The sequence below is a fragment of the Bufo bufo genome, chromosome 2 (assembly GCF_905171765.1).
Source record: "Bufo bufo chromosome 2, aBufBuf1.1, whole genome shotgun sequence".
Classification (NCBI taxonomy): Eukaryota; Metazoa; Chordata; class Amphibia; order Anura; family Bufonidae; genus Bufo; species Bufo bufo.
The window spans coordinates 195,256,043-195,279,067 of NC_053390.1; the positions used below are offsets into that span (position 1 = coordinate 195,256,043).

General features: G+C 42.8%; 1 protein-coding gene across 5 annotated transcripts in view; it reads right to left on the reverse strand.

Moving 5' to 3' along the window:
* Nucleotides 1-23,025, reverse strand: part of OSBP2 (oxysterol binding protein 2) — a 299,539-nt gene that overhangs the window by 24,347 nt on the left and 252,167 nt on the right. For all 5 annotated transcript variants that reach the window (XM_040415995.1, XM_040415996.1, XM_040415997.1 and 2 more), the window contains 2 exons: nucleotides 11,934-12,179; nucleotides 17-137 (listed from right to left, as the gene is read on the reverse strand). In XM_040415995.1, coding sequence (XP_040271929.1) covers nucleotides 17-137; nucleotides 11,934-12,179 — 367 coding nt within the window. The remainder of the gene's footprint in view (nucleotides 1-16; nucleotides 138-11,933; nucleotides 12,180-23,025) is intronic.

Consider the following 23,025-nt stretch of genomic DNA (forward strand, 5'->3'; position numbering starts at 1 on the left):
ACTCTTTCACCCTTACCTAATGGCATAATAGAGAGGTATTTGCCCCTGAATTTGCTGGCAATGGTGATTTCCTGCCACAGGCTCCATCCATTCTTGGAGTGTACATGATGAGCAGCAGCTGGAGGGTGATGACTGACCTGATGGCAAAAACATGAAAAAAAATAATAATCAAGAACATTTCCTTAAAGTTTAGAAGTTAAAGGGGCTGTCTCCCCTCAGACATTGGGGGCATATACCATAATTCTAGGATATTCCCCCAATGTCTGATATCTTTAGAAAGGAGTCCGAAAAGTGAAGGAGGGCGCACCGCGCATGCGCCACTGCCCTCCATTAATTTCTATGGGAGTGCTGAAATAATCGTGCAGCACGCTCGGCTATTTTTGCCAGTACCATTGAAATAAATGGGAAGTGCACCACGCAAGTGTAGCCACCGCTCCATTCACTTCTATGGGGCTGACGGAAATAGCCGAGCCAGCACTCGACTGTTTTCGGAAGTCCCATAGAAATGAACGGAGCTGTGGTTGCACTTGCGGGGTGCGCCCTCCTTCCCTTTGCAGGCTCCGTGCTAAAGATATCAGGCATTGGGGGCATATCCTAGCGATATGCCCCCAATGTCTGAGGTGAGACAACCCCTTTAAATCTACATTATAGTGAAGATCTGAAGATCACACAGGCCAAACAAATCTATTTCTTTTGCGTAACTACTCAAATTATACATATTTCGCATCAAATTACACAGCTCTTCTACTCAAAATGACAGCTGCTAACCTTTCCTTATTCATCATGAATGTATCCTACCACAAGTGCCCTCCAAACAGCTACATAAAACGACTGTGACAAACGTAACTTTGCACTCATGTCCACGGAAAATACAGCAAAAAAAAAGTCCACTGCTCTAGCTGTGGATATTACCCTCTCCATTAGAAAGGGTGAAGATCTGCAGCATAAACTGACATGCTACAGATTTCATATCTCATCTACTTTTCCGATACTGTACAATGCCTCGGATCTGCAACAGAAATTCCACGACGACAAAAACAGGAGGTATCCCACAGGCGCTTTCGGTGGACTTTTTTGGTTTTAGTGGCGTTTTTTGCACCTGAGGCTTTGGTGAATTTTTTTGGCAGTAAAAATACCAGCTCCAGATATTAGCTGAGGAATATGAAAACTACTAGAAATTTTCACATATTTTTCTCTGTAGAGAATACAAGGCGAAAAAAAAAAAACGTTGACACAACTGTTTACAAAGAAACTACCACTAAAACACTATAAAAGCCACATTTGGTATAGAAAAAATTAAAGTGGTTTTTATGATGCTTTTTCATGATTAAAAAACCCAGGCAAAATTAGTATTGAGGGCCTTAGGTTGTTTTCAGACTATTTCTTTTGGTGTTTTTCCCAATTTTCATAGCCTTTTTTTTTTTCAATTGGTGGTTTTGGCCTTCAGATGTTAGCTGTAAGTCTAGGTCTAGGAATTATGAAATGCAGTACAAACAAGCATTTTTTTTGTCTTTTCTTCACTTGCATGATGTATTTTTTGTAAATTGCAGCATGCTGTGACTATGGTATTTCTGGCTTATTTTCAGCATTTTTTGTGCCATAGACATCCACAGTTTTTTTTTAACCCCTGCTTGAAAAAAAACCAACAACATACCAATTGTATTCCATTTTATGGCACATTGTGGTGAGACATTTCCTTTTAAAGGCAGTCCCAAGTTTCGGTTGCATATCAGTCTATCTTCCTTGCTGTTATGCTTAACCCCTTCCTGGCGCAGCAATTTTCTGTTTTCGTTTTTCGCTCCCTGCTTTCCCGGAGCTAGAACGTTTTTTTTTTTTTTTCGTTCACATAGCCGAATGAAGACTTGTTTTTTGAAGAACAAATTGTACTTTCTAATGGCACCATTACATATTGAACAGAATGTAGTGGGAAGCTGAAAAAAAATTCCAAAAACGCAATTCCACCACATTTTAATGGGTTTTGTTTTTACGACGTTCACTAATCAATACGATTACAGTAATACCACATATGTATAGTTTTTCTTGCGTTTTAATACTTTTGAAAAAAAAAATGTTTTCCTTTTCATCACCATATTCTCACCCATTCAAGTAGTTACTAAAACAGACATGTCAGGAGCGGTGATAGCTCCTCTTCAAAGGGGTTGAGTCATCAATATCAGAGTGGCAGGTTTCTGACTCCCCCGCTGATCAGCTGTTTGGAGAGGAGGCAGCACTCCTGCGAGCACTGCTTCCTCTTCAAGTCTCCTCACTTGCACATTCACCTGAATGGAACCAGCACCAAACAGCTGATCTGTGGCTGTGCCGGGAGTCGGACCCTTGCCGATCTGAAATTGATGGCCACAGGTCATTTATGATTTCTATGGCTATGGTGAGGTCTATGGCTTGTCATAAATTAGACGCATCCTCCGGCAGTGCAGGGGATATAATGACTGGCTTGACTGCTGTACCACATGCTGGTCTTGTTAAATATCCCCCTCTGTCTCTGGCTGACATACAGCTGCTAATCTCAGCCAGTTCACCCAGGACAGCTTTGCCTTTAAGGGGTTGTTCCAGGAAAAATATCCTACATTTTTCAAACCAGCACCTGGATCTGAATACTCTTGTAATTGCATGTCATTAAAAACTTAACATAGCCAATAAGTTATTCACTGAAATCTATCTGTATAGCGCCACCTGCTGTTTGCCCTTTTTCTAAATTCTAAGTCCAGCTCAATGAGATGGATGCACATGCTCAGTTCCATCCTTCAACTACCACCAGCTGCAGCAGAAAGGACACACACCCTGAGAAAGTGCACACCCACTAAGCTGCCAGCTTGAAATAAATCTAGTAGAGCAATTGGAGCAATGAGTGGGCAGATCTCTGGAGCCATGTGAGGTACAGGGCTGGTTCTAGCTTTGTTAGAAAGAGACTGTCATGTACTATATGATGTTTTTTTTTTACATTACTCATGGGATAACCCCTTTAATATTCTATTTTTCCCATCTACTTTTTTTAACTGTGTATTTACACCCACCTAAAGAATTATTAGGAACACCATACTAATACGGTGTTGGATCCCCTTTTGCCTTCAGAACTGCCTTAATTCTACGTGGCATTGATTCAACAAGGTGCTGATAGCATTCTTTAGAAATGTTGGCCCATATTGATAGGATAGCATCGTGCAGTTGATGGAGATTTGAGGGATGCACATCCAGGGCACGAAGCTCCCGTTCCACCACATCCCAAAGATGCTCTATTGGGTTGAGATCTGGTGACTGTGGGGGCCATTTTAGTACAGTGAACTCATTGTCATGTTCAAGAAACCAATTTGAAATGATTCGAGCTTTGTAACATGGTGCATTATCCTGCTGGAAGTAGCCATCAGAGGATGGATACATGTTCTCATTCTGTTTACGCCAAATTCGGACTCTACCATTTGAATGTCTCAACAGAAATCGAGACTCATCAGACCAGGCAACATTTGTCCAGTCTTCAACAGTCCAATTTTGGTGAACTCGTGCAAATTGTAGCCTCTTTTTCCTATTTGTAGTGGAGATGAGTGGTACCCGGTGGGGTCTTCTGCTGTTGTAGCCCATCCTCCTCAAGGTTGTGCGTGTTGTGGCTTCACAAATGCTTTGCTGCATACCTCGGTTGTAACGAGTGGTTATTTCAGTCAACGTTGCTCTTCTATCAGCTTGAATCAGTCGGCCCATTCTCCTCTGACCTCTAGCATCCACAAGGCATTTTTTGCCCACAGGACTGCCACATACTGGATGTTTTTCCCTTTTCACACCATTCTTTGTAAACCCTAGAAATGGTTGTGCGTGAAAATCCCAGTAACTGAGCAGATTGTGAAATACTCAGACCGGCCCGTCTGGCACCAACAACCATGCCACGCTCAAAATTGCTTAAATCACCTTTCTTTCCCATTCTGACATTCAGTTTGGCGTTCAGGAGATTGTCTTAACCAGGACCACCCCCCTAAATGCATTGAAGCAACTGCCATGTGATTGGTTGACTAGATAATTGCATTAACCCCTTAAGGACACAGCCTTTTTACACCTTAGGACCAGGCCATTTTTTGAAAATCTGACCAGAGTCCCTTTAAGTGCTGATAACTTTAAAACGGTTTGACTTATCCAGGCCGTTCTGAGATTGTTTTTTCGTCACATATTGTACTTCATGACACTGGTAAAATGGAGTCAAAAAAAAAATTTTTTTTGCACCAAAAAATACCTAATTTAACAAAAATTTGAAAAAAATTAGCAAATTTCAAAGTTTCAGTTTCTCTACTTCTGTAATACATAGTAATACCCCCAAAAATTGTGATGATTTTACATTCCCCATATGTCTACTTCATGTTTGAATTGTTTTGGGAATGATATTTTATTTTTTGGGGATGTTATAAGGCTTAGAAGTTTAGAAGCAAATCTTGAAATTTTTCCGAAATTTACAAAAACTCAATTTCTAGGGACCAGTTCAGGTCTCAAGTCACTTTGCGAGGCTTACATTATAGAAACCACCCAAAAATGACCCCATCTAAGAAACTACACCCCTCAAGGTATTCAAAACTGATTTTGCATACGTTGTTAACCCTTTAGGTGTTGCACAAGAGTTATTGGCAAATAGGGAGGAAATTTGAGAATTTCATTTTTTTGTCTAATTTTTCATTTTAACCCATTTTTTCCACTAACAAACCAAGGGTTAACAGCCAAACAAGACTGTATCTTTATTGCCCTGACTCTGCCATTTACAGAAACACCCAATATGTGGCCGTAAACTACTGTACGGCCACACAGCGGGGCGTAGAGTGAAAGGTGTGCCGTTTGGTTTTTGGAAGGCTGATTTTTATGGACTGGTTTATTTACACCATGTCCCATTTGAAGCCCCCTGATGCACCCCTAGAGGAGAAACTCCCTAAAAGTGACCCCATCTAAGAAACTACACCCCTCAAGGTATTCAAAACTGATTTTACATACGTCGTTAACCCTTTAGGTGTTGCACAAGAGTTATTGGCAAATGGCGATGAAATTTGAGAATTTCATTTTTTTGTCTAATTTTTCATTTTAACCCATTTTTTCCACTAACAAACCAAGGGTTAACAGCCAAACAAGACTGTATCTTTATTGCCCTGACTCTGCTGTTTACAGAAACACCCCATATGTGGCCGTAAACTACTGTACGGGCACACAGCGGGGCGTAGAGTGAAAGGTGCGCCGTTTGGTTTTTGGAGGGCTGATTTTGCTGGACTGTTTTTTTGGCACCATGTCCCATTTGAAGCCCCCCTGATGCACCCCTAGATTATAAACTCCATAAAAGTGACCCCATCTAAGAAACTACACCCCTCAAGGTATTCAAAACTGATTTTACAAACTTTGTTAACCCTTTAGGTGTTGCACAAGATTTAATGGAAAATAGAGATACAATTTCAAAATTTCACTTTTTTGGCAGATTTTCCATTTTAATATTTTTTTTCCAGTTACAAAGCAAGGGTTAACAGCCAAACAAAACTCATTATTTATGGCCCTAATTCTGTAGTTTACAGAAACACCCCATATGTGGTCGTAAACAGCTGTACGGGCACATGGCAGGGCGCAGAAGGAAAGGAACACCATATGGTTTTTGGAAGGCATATTTTGCTGGACTGGTTTTTTTGACACCATGTCCCATTTGAAGCCCCCCTGATGCACCCCTAGAGTAGAAACTCCAAAAAAGTGACCCCATTTTAGAAACTACGGGATAGGGTGGCAGTTTTGTTGGTACTAGTTTAGGGTACATATGATTTTTGGTTGCTCTATATTACACTTTTTGTGCGGCAAGGTAACAAGAAATAGCTTTTTTGGCACCATTTTTTTTTTGTTATTTACAACATTCATCTGACAGGTTAGATCATGTGGTAATTTTATAGAGCAGGTTGTCACGGACGCGGAGATACCTAATATGTATACAATTTTTTTTATTTATGTAAGTTTTACACAATGATTTCATTTTTGAAACAAAAAAAATCATGTTTTAGTGTTTCCATAGTCTAAGAGCCATAGTTTTTTCAGTTTTTGGGCGATTATCTTGGGTAGGGTATGATTTTTGCAGGATGAGATGACGGTTTGATTGTTACAATTTTGGCGTACATGCGACTTTTTTGATCACTTTTATTACCTTTTTTGGGAAGTAAGGTGGGCAAAATTTCAATTTCATCATAGTTTTTTATTTTTTATTTTTATGGTGTTCACCGTTCGGGTAAAGTAACATGACCGTTTTATAGATCAGGTCGTTACGGACGCGGCGATACCAAACATGTGTAGGGAATTTTATTTTTTTCATTTTTTATCAGTGATAAATGTGTTTTTTGATTTTTACTTTTTTTTCACTTTTATTCACTTTTTTTTGACCCAGACCCACTTGGTTCTTGAAGATCCAGTGGGTCTGATGTCTGTATAATACAGTACAGTACAATATATATTGTTCTGTACTGTATTTTACTTACACTGAACAGATCTATGCCATTCAGCACAGATCTGTTCAGCACCATGGACAGCAGGACGCCTGAGAGGCGTCCTGTTGCCATGGGAACCTTCCCCGTCTGCTCAGTACTGCTCAGAACTTCGCAGACGGGGAAGGGTAAGGAGGGGATCTCTCGGGGGGCTCTCTGGGGGCTCTCTCCCTCCCCATCGGGGGGCTGCAAAGGCACAGCAGCCCCCCGATGGGAGAGGGAGGGAGCTCCCTGCGCTGTTAACCTTTTCCATACAGCGGTCCGTACGGACCGCTGTATGGAAAGGGTTAAACGGCTGACATCGCATCGCAGATGTCAGCCGTTTATACCAGGGTGCCAGCAATGTGCTGGCACCCTGGTATCCCCACTAGACACCAACGATTATACAAGGGGAGGCGGGCGGGGGATCGCGATCCCGCCTGCCGCACCGCCCGCCTCCCGCACCGCCCACACCGCCCGCAACCCTCCCCCTGCACCTCCCGCCACCATAAAAATCATTCGGGGGTGCAGGGGGGGGTAAATAAAACTTTTTTTTTGGCATATAAAGTTTCTGATCCCTGCGGTCAGGGACTGCGGGGACCAGAAACTTCAGAAATCGCAGCAAACCGCAGGTCTGAATTGACCTGCGGTTTGCCGCGATCGCCGACATGGGGGGGTCACGGGACCCCCCCGCGCATTTAGCCTAGGTGCCTGCTCAATGATTTGAGCAGGCACCGGGTTCCGATCACTGCCAGCCGCACGGCAGTGATTGAAAATACACAGGGCGTACATGTACGCCCTGTGTCCTTAAGTACCAGGGCACAAGGGCGTACCTGTACGCCCTATGTCCTTAAGAGGTTAATGAGAAATAGAACAGGTGTTCCTAATAATTCTTTAGGTGAGTGTATATACATAGTGTTTTAGGTGACAGTTTTTTTTTTCAGTCACCCAAAACTCTAAATGGGGCGGCAGGCGTATACCTGTGGTCTACACCCACTAAATATTAATCTTATTGACAAGTGCAATACTTTAATTTTTCAATTTCTGTGTCTGGTATAAATCTCCGAAGCAAAGGCAATCTGTGTAATTCCCCATAGGTTGGATACAATAGGTTGAGCTGTCACTGCAGAGGCGGAAGGTAGATTGTAGCGCTAAATTAGTTCTCTAAAGGCTTTTTCAGGGAAGAAATGACGGTGTCTAGGATTTCAACTTTCCAAATCAGCGATCATGGTTTTAAACAGCGAAGCCCGTCTGCACGGTTAATGGGAGTTTAGGATGATTAAACTTATCTTATTTTCATCTGCAGGCTGAATGGAGCTGAGGATGCAGGACTAACCTGGTATCAGTCTTATTGATTGGGATGAAATAAAGAAGGTAGCATTGGATAAAGTTCAGAGAGAATGGAGGACATTGTGGGAATGTACAGCAAAAAGCAAATGTCATTGAATAGAAAAGAAAAGAAACAACAATACTATACTACATTAGTAATACTATACTATACTATACACAATTTGAAACCAAAATATAGTAATTATGGGTATATGTCCCTATATCGAAATTACTCACAAGCCTGAGAGGAACGTTAAAAGAAACGTTGCCAATCTTTTTATTTAGTAATAGGTGTAATAAAAGACTGGGGCCAGAGCCCATACAGTGCAACTACGAATCAGGCTACAGGGTCTCAATCAGCAGTGAGAGGTCTATATCGATTGTCAGACCTAACCCCACTCCTGAGAATATACTGGTTGTGGGGGGCAAACAATATACGTGGCAGGATAGTGCGGGCCGACATTGGCAGTAATAAAACTGGACCTATACAAAGAGTACTGTCCACCCCCAGAATGGGAACTTTCCCTTGTTTAAATTGTGTACATTGTTCCAGTGTGATAAGGGGTACACATTTCACCCACCCACAACCGATTAGAGGCTTTTTCACATGTGATAGCCGGTTTGTTGTCTATATTTTGAAGTGCCCTTGTGGTTTATTGTACGTGGGAGAAACCTCTACAAGGATGAAGGATAGATTGAATAATCCTAAATCCACAATTAGAAAACTAAATCTATTATTCCCCGTACCACATTCCATTTCCACGAGCACGGACACACAATAGCACAATTGCGTTACCAAATTATTGAGAGTGTACCCTTACCCCGGCGAAATAAACTATTACTCAAGAGGGAGGCTTACTGGATACACCGATTGCAAACGATTGAGCCTCGCGGACTCAATCGGGAATATAATGTACAGAGCTTCCTATGATTGATTACTTTTGATTGATTTATTATATTTTTTCAATATACAATTTTTTTTTTCTTTAAAAAAAAAAAATAATTCTTTTATTTTTTCCGCAGCTGAATTAAAGAAAAAACAGAACAAAATAAGGAAGGAAAATGAATACCATTTCATTTATTGAATTTATAATGAATGTTTCTTTCACATGTTTTGATTCATTGCTGATTTGTGGGAGGGGTCATCTGTGTGATGTCATTTCCCTTTGTCTTGGCGGTCTATTTAAACATGCCTCATTCATGTATGTCGATAAGTCTGATGAAGGTGCAGTAGCACCGAAACGCGTCACTTACTAACTGTATATGTGACAATAAAGCAGCAAGATTATCATCTACAGCGAGTGCCGGTCTTCTCTTCAGTGTTTTATTGGGAACGCCATCCCACAGACACGTGCACCGCGACTTCAGCAAGCAGTGCCGACCTGCGAATATTTTACTGGTTGTGGGGGGTGATGTGGTGGGAGAGTATTCCCCAGATAACCCCACATATTCACACCACCCTATTAAAAATAAATCACTGCCAAAGTGTAGCAACCCTCAGAGTTATGTGAGGGGCTACAACCGACCTTCGTGTGCAGTGATAATTGCCAAAGTGCCCCTCCTGAGTGCGCCATCTGCACACTGCATTACGCCAATGACATGCATGCCATAGGGATCTTACTCCTGCTCCTTATAACTGCGGTGCTCCTGATGAAATGTGACGAAACAGCCACATAGAAACGCGTTGAGTGCGCACTCAGGAGGGGCACTAATACAGGAGGTCCCCGTTACTCACAGTCTTTTACATGTGCCTGTGCAGGGCCTGACTAGCACATGGACATTTGCCCTTTGGTAGTTACTGAGGGGTTCACTAAGTGTACAGAGCCTGAATTTAACCCTATGCCGGCTCATTAATCATTGGCAACGTTTCTTTTAACGTTCCTCTCAGGCTTGTGAGTAATACAATGTTATACCATACTGTACATTACTAGTAAACCAGGTTGTCATACACAGATTTCTTTCTAATCAGCTCTAGTGTTGTCAGTTGTTTACCCACATAGATATATTATTAGGGAAGATCCAATTCTTGCTCTCAGGAAAACCTGCAGCATACGGTACGGTCTCTGCTCAAAATCCACAGTGACATAATCCGAACCAAAATGTGTAGATTTTGTTGTGGATTTGCTGCAGTGCAAAGGGTAAAATCTGCTGCAGCATAAATTGATATGCTGTAGATTTAAAACCAAAATACATGTATAGTTCAGTGCACTTTCCACTGTGCGTAGCTGACATTTTTTAAAATCTCATCCACTTTGCAGATTTTCCAGACACAATGCCGCTGCAGAAAAGGTGGCCGTAACCATACATTACTCCTAAGGTTACCTGCACACTGTGTGAATAAGGCCTCATGCACACGACCGTTGTTTTATTCCGTGTCCGTTGTGCCATTTTTCGTGATTTTCTGCGGACCCATTGACTTTCAATGGGTCCGTTGAAAACTCTGCTAATGCACCGTTTGTCATCCGCGTCCGTGATCCGTGGTTCCAGTCCGTCAAAAAATAGAACCTGTCCTATTATTTTCGCAGAAAACGGTTCGTGGACCCATTCAAGTCAATGGGACCGCTAAAAAACACGGAGGCACACAAGATTGTCATCCGCGTCCGTGTCCGTTTTTTTCCTATCATTTGCATGCCAAACCTGTCTTAAATTTTTTTTAACTTTCCTTCATGTCTGGTGATCCTTCAAAAATAACGGAAACGGATCACGGAACAACGGAATCCCATTTTGTGTAACGGAACACAACAACGGTCGTGTGCATGAGGCCTTACACACAGTATTTCCATGCAGATTCTCAGGCAGAAAAAACACAGTTTAATACGGTACCAGTAAAGTGTACGAGATTAGACGAATCTCATGTACTCTTTTCAATGCAAGAGTGAGATCTGCATCAAAACTGCATCAAATCCACACCAAAAAATGCAAATAACATGTGGTTTTTGGCATGGAAACGTACAGAAACCGCATGGAAATTCATGAGCCCGCAATGTGTGCAGGTAACCTAATACCTTCTATTTCAGATGCTGTTCACACACTTCAATGACAGTCATATTGGCAGACGTCAGCTCAGTGTACTGATGGGTTAGACAGACCTAAAGGCCATTTATACACATCAGTCAAGAATGGTATTGGTCTGATTAGATCGAAATGTGTGCATAGGCATGCTAACTAGCCCAAAAGCACATTTCACAAGCATTTAGCAAAATGTACAATTCTAGAACTAAAATTCTGCATAATTGTCAAATGCCATAGATCTGTCTGATTCCCGTAGACATACTCTTTGTGATTGGCACCATCTATGGTCTAAACATGAAGCGCTTCAGAACTCCTGTCCATATTGTGGTAATGTGTACGGAATAACCGGGGAGGGTGTGTATATCCCACTCAGATACCTCAGCTTGGTGAGGTAAATGAAGTCCAGAAATGGTGTTGCTTCAGCAAACATAGTTGCTGGAGCTGTTTTGTTTAGTTGTATGGGCTGGATTTTATTTGGACTGAGAGGTAGGGTTGGCAGTGGAACCTCACAGTCCACACACCCTTCCACTGCACATATTTCCTTTAACCTGAGGTGATCGCAGGAGCGGCGGTCTGTGATAATTAATGAGGTATAAAACAACCCTCTGTGTCAGAGAGAGAGAGAGGAATTGAAAAAAAGGAAGCCTGCAGAGGCTCCAAGTGGTCCCAGCCAGGAGGGTTGGGGAGCCACAAGCCTGAGTTTTGGGGGGCCCAGCGATGCCGAGGAAAGAGGTGTTGCACGGTAAGAGTCGGGAGGACTCTTGGACCATATCCCCCCAAGGTATTGGTGTGGTCACAGCCAGGAGGCTGCTGGACTATATGGCTGAGTAAAGCTGGATATTACCCCTTGTGTGAACTGCGTCTTAGAGGTGAGTTAGGGAGACCTTTGTATTAGGTAGAGCCCAGACGGGCAGGTGTTTGTTTTGTAGTTGTGTTTTGTGGTTCTGGAACCTCATGTCACCCAGTAATGTTAACTGGGTGATCATCTGTACTGCTGAAGAGACAAAATAAAGCACCCTGTGGACTTTGAACCCCCACTGTCTGAGAGAAGTCTGTCATTGCCGACCCCACTGTGAGAGAGAGCGATCCCTTATAATATGCTCTGTTCGTCTTCAACCTACTCACCTGTTCACATATCGACCGGAACCCTAAATCTTCTAATCGGTCAAGTTCAAATGTTTCTCCTAATAAAGGATTGAATGGTTTTGCTGTTCGGTGGACTGTGGTGGAATAGGAAGACACAGAGAAGGCTGCAACAAAGCACATCTGTTCTATAGAATTGTCACATTTGACTGCCTTGTCCAGCAGCTCGTGGTACTCCAAGTCTTCAGTGAGTCTCTGCAGCATGGAGAGCGGCTCATTGAAATTGACCTATGATGAAAAGGAAGAGTGAGACTGCTGCACATGGTGAGATCACCCAGATCAGTTATACTTAAAGGCATTGTGCACCTTTTGGGATGTTTTTTTGGCAGTCCGTGCGGCTCCCGGGGTGCTCCAGAATGATGTCAGAGCGCCCCATGCGCATGGATAACGTGATCCATGTGATCAGGTCATCCATGCGCGTGGGGCGCCCTGACGTCACTCTGAAGCGCCCCGGGAGCCGCACAGACGGTAAGTATACTGCTCCCCCGCTCCCCACTACACTTTACCATGGCAAACAGGACTTTAGCGTCCTGGAAGCCATGGTAACCATTCAGAAAAAGCTAAACGTCGGATTCGGTAATGCGCCGAAACGACGTTTAGCTTAATGCCGGATCCGGATTAATGCCTTTCAATGGCCATTAATTCCGGATCCAGCCTTGCGGCAAGTGTTCAGGATTTTTGGCCGGAGCAAAAAGCACAGCATGCTGCGGTATTTTCTCCGGCCAAAAAACGTTCCGTTCCGGAACTGAAGACATCCTGATGCATCCTGAACGGATTTCTCTCCATTCAGAATGCATGGGGATAATCCTGATCAGGATTCTTCCGGCATAGAGCCCCGACGACGGAACTCTATGCCGGAACACAACAACGCAAGTGTGAAAGAGCCCTTAGTATGCTAACCTTCGCAGGTTTGAACCATCCCAAATGTGTACAACCTCTTTAATGTTTCTAAACAAAGTATCCATAACAAAAAATTACATGAATCAACCTCCAAAACTAAGGTCAAACACTGTGCTGAGCACTGCATATGCACGGTTAGAATATCCTCATAAGACGTAGCATGTACCACCTGATGAGAACCTATGATCTAGACATAATATAGACTGTCATGAAAAGGTCACACGAAAGGAATGAGGCATGTGGTAACATTCCATTAAAGCAAGCAGTAGCATTCTCATATTTTCCAGATTACAGGTAAAGGTCCAAAATACGAATAAGGAGGGTAATGCCAGGCATTGCATTACTCTCAGCAATCATGAGATGAAATAAAGAGTCGGGCACTTCCATGGCTAATATCCGCAATCCCTATTTTAGAACACTAGGCCTGTGACCCAACGCATTTTGGATCCAATTACCAGAAACAAGTGTTCATGGGAATGCTCATTACCAATAATTGGCCCATATAATTGAGCCGCCAATCAGCTGATAAATGAGGAAGATGCGCGATTATTGTCCCCATGTAGTCAGGATGTGCTTCTGATAATCAACAGAACTGAATGAGAGAGGAAAGACTGAGAGTAGAAACTGTCCCCCCCACATTCACTCTGCATCTGCCTGTGTAATAGGCTGATGCAAACTAACGCCAATGGATGAGTTTCTTGTCCACTTTCAAGCGCCAGTCCTACCCAAGTATCGGGCAGTCTAAGGGCCCTTTCACACGGGCGAGTATTTCGCGCGGATGCGATGCGTGAGTTGAACGCATTGCACCCGAACTGAATACCGACCCATTCATTTCTATGGGGCTGTTCACATGAGCGGTGATTTTCACGCATCACTTGTGCATTGCGTGAAAATCGCAGCATGCTCTATATTCAGCGTTTTTCACGCAACGCAGGCCCCATAGAAGTGAATGGGGTTGCGTGAAAATCGCAAGCATCCACAAGCAAGTGCGGATGCGGTGCGATTTTCACGCACGGTTGCTAGGAGACGATCGGGATGAGATCCGATCATTATTATTTTCCCTTATAACATGGTTATAAGGGAAAATAATAGCATTCTGAATAGAATGCATAGTAAAATAGCCCTGGAGGGGTTAAAAATAAATAAATAAAAACTTAACTCACCTTAATCCACTTGCTCGCGCAGCCGGCATCTCTTCTGTCTCCTTTGCTGAACAGGACCTGTGGTGACGTCACTCCGGTCATCACATGATCCATCACATGATCTTTTACCATGGTGATGGATCATGTGATGACCGGAGTGACGTCACCACAGGTCCTTTACCTGTAATGAATGCTCACCACAGATCCTGTTCAGCAAAGGAGACAGAAGGAGATGCCGGCATCGCGATCAAGTGGACTAAGGTGAGTTAAATTATTTTTTATTTATTTTTAGCCCCTCCAGCGCTATTTTACTATGGATTCTGTATTCAGAATGCTATTATTTTCCCTTATAACTATGTTATAAGGGAAAATAATACAATCTACAGAACACCGATCCCAAGCCCGAACTTCTGTGAAGAAGTTCTGGTTTGGGTACCAAACATGCGTGATTTTTCTCACGCGAGTGCAAAACGCATTACAATGTTTTGCACTCGCGCGGAAAAATCGCTGGTGTTCCCGTAACGCACCCGCACATTTTCCCGCAGCGCCCAAGGTACTCCATATGCCTTCCGTTTCCGTATTTCTGTTTTTCAGTTCCGTTCAAAGATAGAACATGTCCTATTATTGTTCGCATAAAGAACAAGGATAGTACTGTTCTATCAGGGGCCAGCTGTTCCGTTCCGCAAAAAACGGAATGCACATGGACATCATCCGTATTTTTTGCGGACCGCAAAATACTGAAAAAGCCATACGGTCGTGTGTAAGAGACCTAACATAGAGAGCATTCACAGACGGGTACATCCAGCTGAAGACTAGAACTTCAAAAGATAGCGAAAGGAATAAAAGCTATTACAAGACTTCATGAGATAAATGACTGTATAGAAAACCAATCACATCAAAGTTTTATAATAAAGTGAAAAGTCTTGTCTGCGATTCAACTGCAGAACCTTGTCCCCAATTTAAGAGTCATAAGAGGAGCTGCCTATCGAGGCCTATTAACCCTATACATGCCTTTTCATATTGAAAAAAATCAATACCACACTTTACAAACTGTTCTGCCAGGCTCATTTAACCTATTATACATGTGCTCTGATATACGATCCCCAAGTCAGCAGGTGCCCCCCCCCCCCCATCCATATTGAACATGATACTCTCGGTACAAGAAATTAAATATACAACATGGCTCATGTTGCAACTGATGTAATGTGTAAAGTTATATTTAACTTGTATACAACGCGTGGTTTTGCATCATACATATATTTGCAGGTAGCGATTAGACTCTATTGACTATATGCAGAAATCATTTAGTAAATAATTTGCTTTTATGTACTTGTTAGCTTTTATAAAGTGTTTCTGTGTTACCCAATATCTGCTACCACTACGAACAGAATTTCATTGATGGTCGTATATATTACCTTCAAATGCAATTCTATATTCAGCTGCTAACATCACTATGAAAAATTAAAGAGAACCTGTCACCAGGAAATTATTAAACTGGGCACAGTGCCTTGTAGGGCTAGCTCAGATTAATGAAATGATACATTTCACTTAGCGATTTGTTGCTTCATTCTGGAGAAAAAGCACTTTTAAGGCTCCATTCAGACGTCCGTAACGTGTTTTGCGGATCCACGGATCTGCAAAGCACAGACAGCGGCAATGTGCGTTCCGCATTTTGCCGGCACTAATGGAATATGCCTATTCTTGTCCGCAATTGCGTGTCCGGGCAGCACATCGTGCTGCCCCATAGAAATGAATGGGTCCGCAATTCCATTCCGCAAAATGCGGACGTGTGAATGGACCGTAAGGGTACTTTCGGATTAGGGGGATCCACCATTAGAAAACATACTAGACAATGATATCATTGCGGCCACCTCTTTATTGACTTTTATATGCAAATTGAGGTTGTAAACTGGCTAACCAAGGTCACAGGACCCTGTTCTCCTGATTACGGCATCTAACAGACATTTATAAAAAATAAAAAAAAACAAGAGAAAATGAGACCTGATTTTATTGGACCATCCAAATTGGGTACAACATTTGTCTGTGGGTAACAGAGGGTGCTTAGAAGCTGGGAGGTATTTTCAACAGACGGTCATTTAACTGAGATGCTTGTCTAGTATGGATGGCATACGTGTACACAGGAATGAGGTGGGCTGTGGGGGATGGGTAGGCAATGTTTGTCATCATTCCTCCAGAGGGGTTTCATTAAATAAGATCAATGCTCATTATCTCATGTATTGCTGAAAGCATGCAAACAGAAAAAAAGCAAAGGTATCAGCATTTCCGGACCTGAGGTAAGAAACGGTGTAATGAGTTGGAGGTCAGCCTATCCATGAGTCAACTGAACAGGCAATTACCGATTGTAACTTTAGGTGATATGCAGACTTACATGTAGCAATTATCTCCTCTCTACATCCCCTATACAGATTCACTGCGATCTGTCGCCGGTGAACAATGACTTTCTGGGCCGCATCAAAGATGCTTTTACCCAATTATCATTCTTTGGGGCATCGGCGGCACATTTACACTGGCCAGTTATTGGCTATGAATGTTTGTTTCCAATAATTGGCCCAACAATCTTCCTCTTAGAAAAAAACCTTACAGGTGTTGTCCTTCTTTGAGGGCCTTTTGGCCAGACCTAACCCCCTAACCCATGCACGCGCAGCAGTGAATTGTCCCCCATACGTCAAATCATTGGGTCACATGACACATGGACAGGAAGTTATTGAATGAAGCGGCCAGAGACCCCCTGTCAAACAGAAGGTTTACCAGTGGGGATCAGAGCGCAGCATCGGCAGACTGAAGGAACTGTGACCAGACACAGGAAGCAGGTATGTATACTTCCCTCCATAGGTCCACCGACATTGGGGGGGACTGGCCGATAAAAGGCCTCAGAAGATGGATAACCCGCTTTAAGAACTACGATGTCAGACAAGCTGTGAGTATATTCTGACTTCCACAGTCAATTCCATTTCAATCAGGTTGAAGGTTGATTCTCCTCTCCATAAACATTAAAGGGGTAATCCAGCCAAAAATGTTCTTCTAGGATAAAGACAAATTAGAAGATCACAAGAAAGATGTGTGAACTAGAACCTCTGTCCATTTTGACAGATACAATCCCTATCAGTGCCACACAAAGATATCCATCACTGGGAATTGTTGACACCTCAGAAGATCTCCTGTGGGTAAAATTCCCTCCATTATTGTATGTCAACAGTGGACAAATAACGCACCTCAGGAGCCATCCTTAGGCCCAGGAGTGCACCACCAATGAGGCCAGGTAAGGCGATTGCCTCAGGCAGCACCAGGTAGGGACAAGAGGGGGGCAACTGGAGGGCCATGGCCTGAAGGGAAGGGGTTAGGTTAAGAAATTGGCATTGGGAAGAGGGGGGGGGCCGTTTCAGTTTTCGCCTCAGGCAGCAGAAAGGCTAGGTGCACCCCTGCTTACGGCCCCTGGCTCCCCTCTTCCATCTGTGTACCCAGACAAGCTAAGATACAACATAATCATGAGCCCTGACCTAATGCCCTGTGTATAGGGTTATATCTGGATGCAATGATGTCACTTGTCCTTAGAGCTTTGGTATATTGTGAAATCAATATGTTGAGGGATAAGGACTGGGAGAATATAATGTTATCAGAAATAATTCTATTTTAATGATAAACCAGATGCAGCGCTTCAAGTCATTTGTCTCATCCCCACTGAATCCATTAAAAAGCCATTAACACCACTTTATACAACAGCAAGATCCCTTTGCTGTGGCTATTGCTCATAAATAGCAGGGCAGATGGCACAGTGCCATACCTGTAAATAGCAGGAATTATATCAGGCACTGTAGCTTGGCAATGGCGTAGCTTGTTTGAACTGATCATGATTTGTACATTTATTTTTGTAGATGGTCAGTGGAAAACACCGTAACTGAAGAAATGTATTAAAGAAAGGCCACAGAAATGGTGATAGAACAATACTAACAGAAATAGAGAGATGCATATTAGTATGAATCAGTTCTGAATGAATTCTCTGTCTGTGAGGGACTGTCCCTCTACAGACATTTCCCAGGCAGATTCACTCACTACACCATGGTGATCTCACGCATGCGCTGTTACTGGGAGTATTGGCGCCTGTGCAGATGGTATGACTATAAACAAATACATGATAGTGCAAGCACTGCTAAAATGCATCTAGAGGCGCATGCAAATTCACCGATGCAGATCCGTAGGCATATCATTTGCGCATGCGCCGATACTTGCAGTGACGGCACATGCGTGAGATTAACAAGTCCGTCCAAGATATGCGCCCATGTTAATCTGCCAGCAGAGGGAGCATCTAGAGCTGTGGGAACAGTCCCTCACAAATTCCTGCAGATTAACAAATCAATTTGCTGTTCCCTAATGCACATATATCATAAAAAAGAATGAATGATTAAATATAGAAATATGGGGAATATCCTATGAATGCTTCTAGTCGAGTTTTCTTGTGTAGAAAAGTCACAGATTTTCGTGTAAGTTTATTTTCGGGGAAAAATATCCAACTTTCCCCCTTTTACACTGAACCCAATTCTTTTGTACAGTGGCTGGGGAGGGGGTTGGGGCCTACAGAGCCTGACAAATCAACAATACGTACACCAGAAAACGGTGTAAAATACACCAGAGATCTATGACAGCGCCTGTCGGGGGAAAGAAGGATCAGGCATACTGTATTTAAACATGCCTGTAAGGGATAGCAGTTGGGAGCAATGGCTCAGTTCAGTATCCAGCTGATGGTTATATATAAGGTGCAGAGCTAGCTTTACCCATACTTTTATAAGAGCAGCCATCAGTTAAAAAGTCGAGGTAAGGATACTATAAAACATTGGACCAAGGATCGGGGTAATTATAAGGAAGTCAATAATTGCCTTGGTTTAAATGGTGCTGCCCATCACCTGACAATCAAACCAATGATAGTTCATTGGGTGATCACGTAAAATCACTGTTTGCCAGTGGCACATTGTGCTGTGTAAACAGGGATCTGCTGCATGCTGCAAATAATTAATCTATATAGGGGATGGAAAATCGCAGTAGCGATCATTCATTCCCATGCAGAGGGAATGATTGCGGCATGTAAATGCAGCTCTACCTCGGATCAACAGGCTTCGCTCAACAAAGCCGCTGCCAGGAGTCCACGGCGCATCAGGCTGAGCATAGTGCGCAGGCGCCGGATCTGGCAAAGGGCCGGCCGGATCTGGCGGAGGCGGCGCTGAGGTGAGGAGCGCGGCGATTAAGACTGGGAAGGAGGTGCTGGGCACCAGACGGCCGGGCACCCTGTATTAACTGATGTCCCCTTGGGCACCTTAGGTAGGCAATTGACCGGTTATAAAAAACATGTTTTTTGGGCTAATAGAGCCACAAGCAGGTTTAATAAGGCCAGTTTAGGATTCATGTTATTAGTATGGACATGGACCTATGTTTAGCTTATAGGGCTAAAATCTCATGACAGAATCCCTTTAATGCTGTGATAGTAAAGAATACACTAGATCAGTGATGGTGAACCTTTTTAAGACCAAGTGCCCAAACTGCAACCCAAAACCCACTTATTTATCGTAAAGTGCCAACACGGCAATTTACCCTGAATACAACAGTCCAATATAGTATATCTTCCATGTACTTTATCATTTAGCTATAATAGCCTGCCTACATTCAGTGCGCTGCCTGTGCCGTTCATAGTGTGCCCTGCACTGATGAATGGCAGGAAAAGTCTAAGGCATATTGATACACCATAGACTTTTTCCAGGGTGTGGGTGCCCACAGAGAGGGCTCTGAGTGCCGCCTCTGGCACCCGTGCCATAGGTTCGCCAACAGTGCACTAGATCATAAAAAAGATATGCCTCTCTAAAAAGTCAGAGCAAGACAGATGAATAGTTGTGATGGAGAGGAACCCAGAGGACACTACACAAGAGAGCAGATGCTGATGTAGAGAAGAGCACTGTGGAGGATCACAGAAAGAGCAGGCAGGAATGAGATGTCATCCTATATATCAATTTGTAAGATGTTATTTTTTCAGCTGTTTTATTGATCACTTTTACATTATCTTTCTCTCTATCCATGTACACTGTGATTTATTAACACCAAATCCTAAATTATTCAAGGACAGCAAGCAGGGATCATTTATTATATATCCATTTCCATATATTTCTGTTAGAATCTCGCCATCATTGACAGAACAATCCAGATGTGCACTTCAATCAATGAACAGCCTTTGATTTTTCTGTCTTCTTAGCCGTTGTGTCATTCTGCGTTCTGATGGATTGAAATCCTCAGGAGATGAAATAAAGGTCCTTCGCTCTTCACAAGTTGACAAGCACATGTTCTATCCCCAACCTGGTCACGTACAACGGTGACGCTCAGTAATCTCCCATCCATCATACCTGGTATCAGCTGTGCAATAAACAGAATCACTGAAGCTTGTAATACCATATGTAGCTTCCATTAAATAATGACCCCGACATCAGCTATACGTAGCACAGCAGAGATTAAGCAACACAGAACAATCTCCCCTGGAAAATGATAACCAGGAGCCAAACCTGCCTAAAAGAACTGTAATCTCAAGTAAAAGCAACCAGAGCAAAACGGTAAATACGCCTTGTATCGATTGCACTAAAGTATAAAAAATAAATGCTTGGAAAGATATAGCAAGTGCAGCAACCCCCTGAAGAGCGAGCCGGGGTAGAACCGTAGAGGATAGGAGTAGTAGTGGCCTTGATGAAGTGTTGTGTACTCCCTCAGGCCGTTGCTGGGGATCGGTGCAGTGGAAATATAGTTTATGAAGAATGAGGTCACGGTTAACGTAACAAAGTCTTTTTTACTAAGTGCAACGTAGAACTTGAAATACATACAGCTTTAAGTGCAGTTCTTCTCTGGCACCAGTAAGGATATGGTGGCAGTTGAATGGCTGCAATTCTACACTTAGGTGAAACTGGCCTAGTGGTTGGTGATGGGTGTCTTGGCTGTAGTCCCTCACCTTACAGCAGTGTCTGATCAGGTCACTCTGCTGTCTGGAATCTCAAAGCTTTACTTGAGGACAAAATGAAGTAGTTATCTCTGTGGAGTCTGTAACAGTAGCCGGAGCTCTGCCGTCAGCTTTCTCTCCCCTCTTTGGACAGGAAGTCTCCTTCTTGGCAGTGATCAGGACCAGCCCACTCCTACCAAGAGGATATGTGAACATACGCTATAATATTTAGTTTTAGTTATCTCTGTTTCTTGGCTGGAATTACAGCCCCACTGGTTGTTATCATATCAAGTTGTCCCAGACACTTGGATCCCAAATTTCCCATTTCCCATACAGAATTAAATTCCCTCTCCATTTCTTATAAATGCTCTTCGGAAATCTGAGGTGTCTCTCTATAAAAGGGGGTGATGTCTGGGCAGCACGGTGGCTCACTTCTAGGTTTGAATCCAACCAAGGACAACATCTGCATGGAGTTTGTATGTTCTCCACACCGTATACACCCTCCATACTGATAGGCAACTTAAATTCTGAGCTCCATTGGAGACAGCGAGTGATGATAATGTCCGTAAAGCACTGCGGAATATGTCAGCGCTATATACGGTAAGTGAGTAAAATAATAATATGAAATCCAAAGTTCCATGTAAAGCACACTATTATATTAGGACTCAGTCAATCACTAAATTGTCATTGGGTGCCCATTGACAAGGTCTACTTCTGTATGCCTCATGCCACCTTCTATCTTTCTATGTTTCTATTGTTTAGACTCAGTGTTGAGACTTTGTAAGGTAGAGGGAGATTCACTGTGCACCTTTTGCCTGCTGGTCGAATTCACAAGGGTCTGTAACGTCTCTACATTCATATTTTATATGCATGTGCGGTACTGAAATTAGAAGAATGATAGGCTTACTTGTTATTACATTTATGCAAATATCTAATATGCTTAATAACTGTATAAATACACATTTCCTGAAGCAGAGCCCCAGAGAACATCTCTGTTGATTCTCTCCAGTATACCCTATTTCTTTATTAATTTGGAGCTTGGAGTGAAGGCTATAACGAACTACCCTTACACATCAGATTCTAAATTACTCTTCAAGTCAGATTTAGTAAAGCAGTCCAGTAAACGTTGACTGGACGGTCTATAAATGCACCAAATGTATTACAATGGCTCACACCGTATAACTATGGTGCATTGGAAGATACTTTGTCTAAAACTTTATTTGCATCAGTATTTTGGCACAAATTGTAGCCTTTTAAACCATGTCCCTTTCCCAAGGGTGCGGGTGAGGCAAAACACATAATACATGTAGTACACAGCAGGTATGGCAGTGGTTTGCTGCAAATTGAGCCAGAATTCTGGTGCAGTTAGCTTAGTGAATACCCCCCAATATCTCTATAATATGGCAGTCTATGGAGGTACCATATGGTGTACCTATTTCTCTGTAGAACAGAGCAAAGAAAGTCTGTGTTCTGCTTTACAGGTTCCAAACGGGCCTGCCACGTGTGCATGAAGGGTAAAACTGCATTAATATAGTGGACGGAGATGATGGGAAAAGGTCCCAGTTTCTGGAAAAGATATATTGACACTACAGGGACATGTAATAATGCAGACCCAGGCAAAGAGGAAAATGAGTTACGAGGAAATGTAACTGTATGTCACTGCAGTAATGTACTGTAATGACTGCCATTAGTGGTGGTCACCCACCATCTATTACTTGATTAGGAGACCAAGATAAGTCTGAAATAACTGGATTATACAAGAAAAAAACCCACACACACACAAACAAAAAACCCACATAAAACCCCCCACATTTAATCTTAGAAAAAAATGCTCTTTAGACCGAATGTAATTTGTTTCCATGTCTGTTACGTTTTTTTTTTCGGATAGGATGCGGACCCATTCATTTCAATGGGTCCGCAAACAATGCCGACAGCACACCGCGTGCTGTCCGCATCCGTATGTCCGTTCCATAGCCACGCAAAAAAGATAAAGCATGTCCTATTCTTGTCCATTTTGAGGACAAGGATAGGCATTGTTACAATGGATCCT